We start from the raw sequence: 10,363 nt of genomic DNA on the forward strand, positions 1-10,363 counted from the left end.
GCTGGCACACACGTGTTTGAAGGAACGAATTGAAAGAACCATCTTCTTTTACATACTTTTCGAATAATTCTTTTGACAAAAAAGAAACAGAACGAAATCAGTTGGACCAACAAATGACTAACAATTTATTGTACACGGTGGCGGCAATCAGTTGCGCTGCAGTTAGTTGCAGCAGCACGTGTTGTTGTGCTTTTCTCACATTCCGCAACCAGCGCGCGCGTGAGATTGTGAGGGGAAGGATGCGTGAGATGAGGACGCTTGCCAAATGTTACTGGAGATTGAAAAAAAAATGTTCTTCTTCTTAGTACTTGTTTATCTGGCGTGCGCGATTAACGAGCGAAGCGGAGGAACTGCTACTAACCACAGAACTGTCGCCGGAACCGGACGCCACTCGGTCCTTGCGCTCCTGGTAGCGCTGCACATTGTAGCGGTAGAAAAAGTTCTTGCCATACTCGAACGATGCGATCATGATGGCGCACGCCGGTGCCACCTTGACCAGGCGCGGCGTTAAGCCCGCGAACAGCCCCCGGATACCGTTCATCTGGAATATCCTTCCCATCGTCTCGAACGTACCGATGGATCGGACGGGTTTCTTCGGCCCGGCCGCTTTGCTGTCACCGTTCTGCGCGTACAGGAACTGCTCCCCGAACGCGATCTGCTGGTGCGTTTTGACCACGTCGAACGGTACGGTGAAGAAGGCGGCCACCCCGCCGGAAATGGCACCGCCGGCGAAGCTGAACGCAAACGTCGGTTGGCTGACGTTGAAGTGCTTCTTGAACGATTCGTACGTCGTCCAGTAGATGCCGCTGAACGGCACATCGCGCAGAATCGTGGGAAAGAATCCTTTCCACAGCCCCAGAATGCCCTGCACCCGGAGCATGCTGCGGAACGCCTGCCCTACCTCCCGATAGCTCAGCTTCTCCGACTGCATCTTGGTGCGGATCAGCTCGAGCGGATTCACGATGGTGACGGCGAGTACGCGGGCCGAGCTGCCGGCCAGCAGGGGCAACCAGATCGGCAGCTCAGCGTCCCGCCCTTTCCTTCTTTGGTACAGTTCCTTCAGCCGGATGCGGAATTGTTCGTACGCAACAAAGTAAATGACCGTCGTGGGCAGGGCCAGTATCAGCGTGGGCCCGAGCCCTGACCAGAGCGACGGGACGCCCTCGTAGCGACTGATTTTGGTAAACGCATCCTAAAATGAAGGGGGTATAGAGCGGAACAAGCAGAAACACAAGCATTACAGCCGAGTCGCATTGATGCCTTCCCGTGCGCTACTTGCTTACGATCGTTCCGGTGAAGTGTAGGGGACGCTTGCTGATTGTCGCCGGGGTCATCGGACCGTTCGGACCGCAGGGACAGATATGATCCATCAGCCCGTTGCAGTACAGATAGCATTTGTTTGATATCAGTACCTTCTGTTGTGCCTGCAGGCGAGTCTTGACCACGTCCAGTGGAGTCACTGCAAGGAAACGTGGAAACGGTCGGTTGAGTGGATGAGTTTGCACAAATTAAAGCACCACCACGTGATTGCATCATCTACCGGCCGGGCGGGAAACTTACTAAATAGCGACGTTACCAATGCACCGCTACAGGATGATAGTATCTGCTGATAGGGTCGAATCCGAAAGCGGCTGTCGTCCATATCTTCTCCTGGCGCTACTGCGACACTGCTGCCCACACTGCGAGCCATTGTGCGTTTTTCTGCTGGGTTTGATTTCACAATACGCGCGTTGCGGCTGAAGAATCCTCTCGATGGGTAAACTTTTTCAAGGGTTAATTAGAAACATCTTGGCGATACGTAAAAGTACGTTTGCAGTAGAAAATAGAACGAGTGCCCCAGCGAGTGTGGACTATTGACAGAAGCAATCTGGTGAAATAAACAACCAGAGGTGGTGGTCTCGCACGTGCAAGCATAGCCCCAGCACGTCCAGCACTTTCGAAGGACAAGTTCCATGTGGGTTTGAAGTAAAATACTTTGAGAAATATTCTCTTTCCGCTTCGAAAATATATTAACAACATTTCAGTCACTTTTCTTCATGATTTCCACTCTTTTTGTACATTTATTTTAGAGCAACTGGTTAATAATCGAGCATATCTGTCAAACTGAATGTCAGTTTGATGACGTTTGAAAATAGTTGCAGCCCAACCTGTCACGTCATGTAATGTGCTGTGCGCGAAGAAAAAGAAGATTAGATGCGAAAGAAAAATCGGCCAAAGCTGATGCTTGGTGTGAAAATTAGACCGTAAATTCGCGAACAAACATGACGGAAACGCCCGAAAAGCGAAAACTCAGTGAACTGCGCGTGGTGGACCTGAAGCTGGAGCTGGAAAAGCGTGGAAAGGATGGCAACGGTGTGAAAAATGTGCTTCTGGAGCGGCTCACTCAGGTACGGAGGGGCCTACTCTCGCTCCGAAGGGGACGCCATATTGGATGGGCATGAAAAATGGATGTTTTTTTTCGCATCCCTTTGCCATGCGCTCGCCTCTGCAGTGCTGAATGATTGCGATTGATCACATGCTGCTTACCCATTGTTTCTTTTATACAGACGTTGCGGGACGAGGGGCTCGATCCGGAGACGATGGAGTTTGAGATAGCCGCTGGCAAGGCGTCCGTGAAGAAGGTGAGGGCCAGCACGGGCGGTAAGACGGATGAAGAATCGGGCAGCACTGCGGATACGGCGGCCAGCAGTGAGCAGAATGCTGATTCAACGGAGACTAGTCAGCCGGCCGAGGATAGCAAAGCGTCGGACGAAGAGCCAGCTGTCGAAAATGGAAAGGGAACGGAGGAGAAAGAGGAAGAGGAGCAACTAAACGGAAAGGCCACTGACGCAACGCAGCCAGAAGAGAGTGAGGAGAAGGAATCGGAAGCTGCGGAAGAGCCGGCACAGGAGAAGGTCAGTGTAGAGGAGAAGAAGGACGAATTCGTGAAGGTAGGTAACGGATGTGTGACGGGGAGGGGTGAATGCACTGCAACGGTCTAACGGGGAGCTTTCGTGGTTGAATGTTGTAGCCAACCGAAAGTGTGGCGCAGGAAAAGGTGGTGGCCCCCAAGCAGGAAGAAAGCAAGCCCGTGGATCTGAAGGAAGACTCGAAGGAAGCGGACAATGAGGATTCCCTGAACCTTACGATCGGCGAGGAGGATGAAAAGTTGCTTCATGATAGCAACATGGAGGTAGAGCAGAAGGAGGAAGGTGAGTAACGTGGAAGGCTCCTATCCGGATAACGACCCCCGAAACATAAACATTTCCATCTTTCGCACTGTAGAGACGCAAAAGAAGGAACAATCGTCCGCAAAGGCAAAAGAAAATGCCTCTGAAGACTCGAAGAAAAACGACGACAAGCGAGAGGGAAAGATGTAGGTAGAAAGCCACAAAAAAGGGGCCGCAATGTCACTAATCCGATGCGTTTTCCTTTCCAGCGAGAAGAGCGTGGTTACCTCCAGCACGGAGAAAGGTAATGTTGAACGTCGCTTTGGGTTGCTTAACGTCGGTGCGAATTGTATTATGTGTGTGCGCGATTCTGTTTTTTGTTTAAAGAGTCATAGCTTGTTGTTATTTGTTTTTGATTTGTGGTATGATTTTGGCGTGTGAAAAAATAGCTGTTAAGATGTCAAATGAAGGTAGTCGTCCCGAAACTGTACCATCTATGGAATGGAAGTGTACGATCCCGGATAGAGACGCGTTTTGCTATACTTTCCTGTTTTGTTCGATTGATTCATCATTGATTTGTTGCAATAGTGCACCATTCTGTGTCCCGGGCGGGCTGTGAACCACAACCGTGCGATCCGTGTAATACACAACACTTGTGCAGAGGGCAAACGGGCAAGAGGGGATAATACTCTCGTCGGGCGAAGTGGTACCATGCGCGTCGAATCTTCCTCCCTCCACTGGTGGCACTGGTGGTGCAACCCTGTATCTTGAACCAGATGTCGATGTCCCGGTGCACTTCTTGGTAGAATACGAGAGCGAGAGAGTGAGAGAGAGTCGAGAGAAAGAGCTACGATGAGAGACGAACCGAGGGTGTCATCGAGTATCACCGTGCGAGCGAGATGATTGGGTGTACTTGTTGAATAATCGTTCTATATGTTGTTGTTCTATATTTTTGCTCGGATACGCGAAATATATTACAGACGGCGCGGCAACTAAAACAACAGCATCATCATCGTCATCGTCAACGGCAGCGTCGTCGAGATCGGGAGGCGAAAAGGCGACGACAGCGTCGCCCGCCAGCACCACCAACTCCACCGCCGCCTCCGCCAGCACCACTGCCGGCGGCGACGATAAGACGAAGGGAGGAGGAAGCACGGACGGTGGCAGCGGCTCCGCCGCGAACGTGAGCCGCAACCTGTGGGTATCGCGGCTGTCCTCGCTGACCCGGGCCACCGATCTGAAGCAAATCTTTTCCAAGTACGGCAAAGTGATTGGCGCCAAGGTGGTCACCAACTCGAGGACGCCCGGGACGCGCTGCTACGGGTACGTCACGATGGCCTCCGCCAAGGACGCGACGGAGTGCATCAACCATCTGCATCGCACCGAGCTGCACGGTCGGCTGATTTCGGTGGAGCGCGCCAAATCGGAGCTGGGACCGGCGCGCTCCTCGTCCACGGGGGCGGACTCTTCGTCGGCGAAGGCGACCACCGCATCGAGCAGCAACGCATCCGGCAAGGGTTCCGGGACCGGGGGCAAAAGCGACACGAAACCGAAATCATCTTCTTCCACGTCCAACAGCGACAAGAAGAAGAATGGCGACGTTTCGAAGACGAGCGCCAACGCCGCCGACAAGGATAGGAAACCGGCGCCGAAAGATCGCGCCAAACCAGCGACAGCAGCAGCACCAGCACGTCCAGCACGAGCTCCGGCGTCCGACGGTAAACGCCCATCAACTGCCGGGGGAACAGGTACATCGCGGTCTGGCGGCGCATCCGGGACCGGAGGTGAGAAGAGTGGAGGAGGAGCGGCAGCAGCGCGCAAAAGCACCGACAACGTGGCCGCGTCGGCCGGTCGCCGTAGCCGTGACCGGAGCCGCTCGTCCCGCGATCGCCGCTCAAACACGCACGGATCGTCGTCGCAGGTGCGGGACCGGCAGCAGCGCAGCCGTGGCAGCAGCCGGGGAGCGGCAGGCCCTAAGGAGCGCGACTCGCGCGAGTCGCGTGAGGTTCTGTCTTTGCAGAAGATACGCGAGGAACGGGAGCGCCACCGGCTGCGCGAACGGGAGCGGCAGCTGCGCGAGGAGGAACGCCGCCGGCGGGAGATCCGCGCCCGGCAACGCGAGGAGGAGGAGCGGCTGCAGCGCGAGCGGGAAAAGCTGGCCGCCGAGCGCGAGCGTATCGAAAAGGAGAAGGCGGAGCTGCTGCGGATCGTGCGCGAGCGGCAGAAGCTCGAGCGGGAGAAGATCGAGCTCGAGCATCTGGAGCTGAAACAGCAGCAAAGGAAGTACGGTTGCAAATTCATACATATTTCACCCCCCAACAAAACACACACATTTACCTTTCATTCTAGATTTCTCGTTAGAGTTACGGTTTCCGTTTTTACCGTCCGTTTGTTTATTTAAATAATACTCCCTGCTACTCATCCAAATGATGATACCGTGTACAGGGAATCGTTTCCCCCTAGATTTCCCAGATTGAGGGAATTGAGTGAGCGAAGCGCCGTGTGAAGTAGTGTTTGAGGCAACTTGTTAGGAAATGTTTGCAACAGTTGCCACCCAGCTGCTAGACGTAGAAGAAACAACTGAAGCTATTCCAACAACGAGACGGCATAATTGCATGTGTGTGAACTGGCAACACTGAAATCAGACATTTAAGTAATCGACGAGCCTGCTGAGATCCTTGTTCTCGCCGTTTCATCAATCTTCCGTGAAAGTGATGTGCCAGACGACTTGAAAAGACATTTCTTCATATCCCAGTGTGACTGACCAGAGCAACGAGATGGAGTCAACGTTAAAAGCTAGACCGCAGAGCTGCTGTGTGCCATCTGTCGGCTACCGTTCGAAGAAGAGGTCTTCCACGTGCAGAGACTTTCCCAAAACCGGATGCTGAGCAGTATGAAGGAAGTTAGAGGCGTTCCCGGTGTGAATCGACCGTGTTGTGTCCGACGTAGTCAAAGCTTGCAGAGTGATACGAAATCTTCGAAGCTCTTGAGACGTTTTCAGTGTGTGCTAAGTGAAAATGCAGTGCTTCTGAATCCGGTTGAGAGCAGCGAAAGTGTGAAATACTAAGCCGCCAGCAGTTGTAGGACGTTGGATGGGCGATGCAACCCGCCCGCCAAGCGTCCAAAGATGAGCTGGCTGTCCGAAGTTGCATTTTAACAAATTTCTTTCCCCCCTTTTTTACCACGAGGTCTTCCCACCAGACACATCGAATGGCTAGCAAATGCATGTTATTAATATTTACCCACCTGTTTACCCACCCGAACCCATTCCAGGATCGAAGAGGCAAAGAGGTCGTTGAAGCGCCCGTCAACCGACCGGTATGATGATGATCGCAAGCGGCCCGCACCCGACAGGCGCGTTGAAGCACCACCGCCACCGAGGTTCGATTCTTCGATCACCTCCAGTTCCGGGTAAGTCTCCAATAGTGGTTTGGAAAAACTGTTTTCCTCTCGTTACTGACGGTGTGTTCCGTTGTGGTCGCTTTTAGTAGACGCTCCAACTACGATCGCATTCCGTCGACCGACAAGAAGAGTCGGTTGGACGATTACCCTGCATCGTCCTCGTCCTCCTCCAAGCGCGATGACTTCCGAAGGGACACCTTCAAGCGCGGTGACGATTACAGGCGCGGCGGCGATGACTACAAGCGCGGCGGAGACGACTATAAGCGCAGTGGAGATGACTTTAAGCGCGACTCTCGCGATGACTACAAATCGAGCGGCCGTTCGGGCGATGACTATGGCAAACGGGACAGTGGCTACAGCAAGCGCGATCTCGATCGTCCCATCTCCAGCTCGTACGATAGCCGTGGGGGCGGTGGTGGTGGCGGCGGTGGCAGTGGCCTCCTTTCGCAATCGCTAAGCAAGGAGGGCCGCTATTCGGATCGCTCGAATGACTATCGCGGTGGCGGTGGAGGCATCAGTGGCAGTAGCGGTGGCGGTCTGAACGGTGGAAGCGGCGGAGGCGGTCGTGGCGATGATCGTGATCGCAACAATTCCTCCAGCAGCCGGTACGGTAACGATCGTACGAGCGGCGGAAATGGAACGGCTTCCGGTGGCGGCAACTGGCACAGCAGCGCCGGCCTGTCGCAGATCAGTGGAATATCGTCGCTCGGCAATTGGGGCGACAAGACGAACGATGGGGGAAGCGGTGGTGGTGGTGGCTGGAGAAACATGGACAACGGCCAGGATCGGTACGATCGGACGTACAACGAGCGCAAACCGATGCCGATGTCCTCCGGCGGTGGCGGTGGTGGCGGAGGGGGAGGAGGTGGCTTCATGGATCAGTCGCGCCCGAATCAGTTCATGGGCGGCAGTGGAGGAAGGCCCCAGGACCGGTACGGCCAATCGATGTCCAATCGGTTCGACAACGGTCGCTACTAATCGGCGCACCGCTGTCTTCCATGCTGTCGAAAGGTGTATATGGTTTAACGATTGTAAGGCATCCATTTTCTTAGCGTTTAAGCAACGGAGAACAATCACCGGCATCAGTCTTTCTTTTTGTTTCGTATTTTTCCTACCTCTGAGGGCAGGAAGTTTCCTACATACACACACACACACGCGCGCGTAAAGGCGTGTTCCCTCTATAATAAGCCCTGTGATTGTGCACTCGAACAGGGGCTCCGGAACGGAACCGGCACAGGGAGGCCGGGTGGAGAATGCAAGTACTGCAAGTTATTTGGATGTTAGCTACAATTCTACAGCCGCAATAACCTAATAAGTGTAGGTTTTTAATATTGTAAAATAGACACAGCCCGAGACATTTTAAAACTACCCTTACCTTAACTTTACTCTTTGTTCTTTTAATCTTCATACAATTCCCGACCATAAAGCGCGCAGTCCATGGTTGTAAAGCCAAAGAACAAATGCAGAAATTACAAATAAGGCCAGTTCTTTAACTCCAAATTGGGGTTGGACTTGGTGGTTTAACTCCTTCCCAAGACAGTCAGTCCTTGAGCACGTTGATTAGGTCGCACGACGACTTGACGACTGCACCAAGGGACTGACCAACTCAGTATATAGATGGTTCAAAAAGAGCACACAGTTGAACAATTATCACTAACCGTAGAGAGGACAGTTCCCAGAGACAGTTCCACGTACACAGTAATGCTAATCTAATCTACTTTCTATCTGTCTATTATCATACTGCCAAATCGATTGATATTACAACACCCATTAGCCATCGGAACTCTGAAACTACTCCCGCGCCAATTTCCCCGTTTCGGACCACAATCCACAGCAACGATCTGTTCTTTTCGAATAGACAGTGTGGGGTTTTGTTTTCTTCTTTTATTTTGGAATGCAAAATATATAGTACACAGATTATTCGAGTCTCCTAACGACGTCTGTGCTACTGGCCCAATGTGAAGTGTGTGAGGAAACGACACACGAATGAACACACGATTAGAAAAAATATATAAAACGGCATCTTCAAAGTTTCCACTAAATTAAAAGCTAAATTGGAAGAATCGTGAGGACGTGTGTTCACCCGTTCGTTCATAAAAAAACAAAACATGTTCCATTCGATGGGGATTTGTAATATGGTAAAACAAGAATAAAACTACCTTAAGAAAAGAAAACATAAAAAACGACGTTCAGCAGCATCTTCCTCCCCTTCCGCCCCTCCGCTCGATAGGCACAGAAACCGGTTCTTGGGGTTGCTTTCGGTGGATGTCGACACGCGGCTCACCTCTCCTGCCCTGCCCCCTTGCGCTCTACATGATGATCTGCGGCTCGGGAACGCTCAGTGCGATGCTTTTGTGTGGCAGCACCTGACCACCGTTAATGTAGATTTCGTCCTTCACGATCACGTCCTCGCCGAGCACGGTCGTGCCTTCGAGCCGTACCCAGCGGCCGACGACACAGCGCCACCCGATAATGCAGCTGTCCAGCCAGGAGTGTGACTTGATGATGGCGTCCTTCAGGATGGTGCACCGCTTGATGCACACGCCGTCCTCGATGACCACGTTCGGGCCGATCGTGACGTTCGGTCCGATGCGACAGCCGGCCCCAATCTTGGCGGTCGGATCCACCAGCACGTTGCCCACGAATCCGGCCGGTCCGCTGTACAGCCGGTCCGGTTGCCGCTGACGCAGCGAGGTCAGGTAGAGGCACATGCCGGTAAGGAAGTCGCGCGGCTGCCCAATGTCCATCCAGAACCCGTTCAACTCGAACGCGTACAGCTCCTGCTCGTGCGACATGACCGGGAAGATCTCCTTCTCGATGGACGTTGGCTTCAGCTCGATCCGGGCCAGGACGGATGGGTTGAGCACGTACATGCCGGCGTTGATTTTGTTGCTCACGAACTCCTGCGGCTTCTCGATGAAGCTCTTGATGCAGCCGTCATCCGCGTACAGCACGACGCCGTACTTGGACGGTTCCTCGACACGGGTCACCACGATCGTGCCCTCGCGCCCGTGCCGCCGATGGAACTGCTCCAGCTCTTTGAACGGAAAGTCACAGATGATGTCGGAGTTGAGCACGAAGAACGGTTCGGTGCTTTCGGCGAGGATGGATTTGGCCAGCGCCAGCGGGCCGGCCGTGCCGAGCGGTTCCGTCTCGTGCGAAAAGATCAACTTGACGCCGAGCCGCTCGACCTGGGCCGACAGTTCCGCTTCCATCTGTTCCGCCCGGTACGATACGGCCAGTATGACCTGGGTTACGCCCGCCTCGACCAGCGCCTCGATCTGGTGCAGCAGGATCGGCTTGTTGGCAAACTCGACCAGCGGTTTCGGCGTGCTGAGTGTTAGCGGCCGCAGCCGCGTACCGTATCCGCCGACCAGGATAAGCGCCCTCATTCCGTCACCCTTTCCGACGACACCCATACCTCTGTGTGCGCGGCACGGCTTTCTTCAAACAAAGTAGGCAGGCAGGCACAGGTGACACGTAGCCAAGCTTCAGCACCTCACAACGGCGGGACGACGAGTTCGTTCTTATAACCGGGTGGCAGGCTTTGTTATCAGTTAAAACTCTGTTTCGTGCGCTTAGCTGCGAACGCTTTCGTAGAACAGGTATCTGTTGCGGATTTATCTACCAGAAGAAGTTTCACAAAATTTTCTAATTCCACCAACTATCAGGCACACAAGACGCACAGCAAAAACTCATTAGCACTGCCCTTCGTTCACGAGAACGTATCAGCGAGTCAGCGGAAAGCAAGTGGCGGTTCGTCGTTGGTCGAGTGAATCATTTGGTCAGATGTTTACTTTGAGCGTTTTTTT

The 10,363-nt window shown here is 53.4% G+C and overlaps 3 protein-coding genes across 5 annotated transcripts; 1 reads left to right on the forward strand and 2 right to left on the reverse strand.

The window, feature by feature from the left end:
• Positions 1–97: 97 nt before the first annotated feature.
• On the reverse strand, positions 98–1,872 carry LOC120903580 (solute carrier family 25 member 40-like). 2 transcript variants are annotated; one of them, XM_040313111.1, is made up of 4 exons: positions 1,561–1,871; positions 1,284–1,459; positions 362–1,192; positions 98–271 (listed from the first exon to the last, which is right to left on the reverse strand). In XM_040313111.1, exons 1-4 carry the CDS (start codon positions 1,688–1,690, stop codon positions 269–271), a joined length of 1,140 nt encoding a protein of 379 aa, XP_040169045.1. In that variant the 5' UTR covers positions 1,691–1,871; the 3' UTR covers positions 98–268. The 2 variants fall into 2 exon arrangements, with proteins under 2 accessions (XP_040169045.1, XP_040169037.1); XM_040313103.1 differs by having other exon boundaries at positions 98–1,192; positions 1,561–1,872.
• Positions 1,873–2,169: 297 nt separating this feature from the next.
• Positions 2,170–7,931, forward strand: LOC120903559 (SAFB-like transcription modulator). 2 transcript variants are annotated; one of them, XM_040313072.1, is made up of 8 exons: positions 2,170–2,387; positions 2,547–2,930; positions 3,011–3,191; positions 3,265–3,355; positions 3,419–3,453; positions 4,130–5,432; positions 6,423–6,560; positions 6,638–7,931. In XM_040313072.1, exons 1-8 carry the CDS (start codon positions 2,262–2,264, stop codon positions 7,527–7,529), a joined length of 3,150 nt encoding a protein of 1,049 aa, XP_040169006.1. In that variant the 5' UTR covers positions 2,170–2,261; the 3' UTR covers positions 7,530–7,931. The 2 variants fall into 2 exon arrangements, with proteins under 2 accessions (XP_040169006.1, XP_040169014.1); XM_040313080.1 differs by having other exon boundaries at positions 6,641–7,931.
• Positions 7,932–8,420: 489 nt separating this feature from the next.
• On the reverse strand, positions 8,421–10,363 carry LOC120903597 (mannose-1-phosphate guanyltransferase beta). The gene has a single exon (XM_040313121.1). The coding sequence runs from the start codon at positions 9,968–9,970 to the stop codon at positions 8,861–8,863; it is 1,110 nt and encodes a 369-aa protein (XP_040169055.1). The 5' UTR covers positions 9,971–10,363; the 3' UTR covers positions 8,421–8,860.

The sequence above is a fragment of the Anopheles arabiensis genome, chromosome 2 (genome assembly GCF_016920715.1).
Source record: "Anopheles arabiensis isolate DONGOLA chromosome 2, AaraD3, whole genome shotgun sequence".
NCBI classification, from domain to species: Eukaryota; Metazoa; Arthropoda; class Insecta; order Diptera; family Culicidae; genus Anopheles; species Anopheles arabiensis.

Excerpts from the sequence above, each read along its gene's own strand:
- LOC120903580 (XM_040313103.1), bottom strand. The coding sequence starts at position 1,690 with ATGGCTCGCAGTGTGGGCAGCAGTGTCGCAGTAGCGCCAGGAGAAGAT. Across the intron at positions 1,460-1,560 it reads ATTGGTAACGTCGCTATTTA|TGACTCCACTGGACGTGGTC; the intron begins GTAAGTTTCCCG and ends GTTTCCTTGCAG. Across the intron at positions 1,193-1,283 it reads TACACTTCACCGGAACGATC|GATGCGTTTACCAAAATCAG; the intron begins GTAAGCAAGTAG and ends CCTTCATTTTAG.
- LOC120903559 (XM_040313072.1), top strand. The coding sequence starts at position 2,262 with ATGACGGAAACGCCCGAAAAGCGAAAACTCAGTGAACTGCGCGTGGTG. Across the intron at positions 2,931-3,010 it reads AGAAGGACGAATTCGTGAAG|CCAACCGAAAGTGTGGCGCA; the intron begins GTAGGTAACGGA and ends TGAATGTTGTAG. Across the intron at positions 6,561-6,637 it reads TCGATCACCTCCAGTTCCGG|TAGACGCTCCAACTACGATC; the intron begins GTAAGTCTCCAA and ends GGTCGCTTTTAG.
- LOC120903597 (XM_040313121.1), bottom strand. The coding sequence starts at position 9,970 with ATGGGTGTCGTCGGAAAGGGTGACGGAATGAGGGCGCTTATCCTGGTC.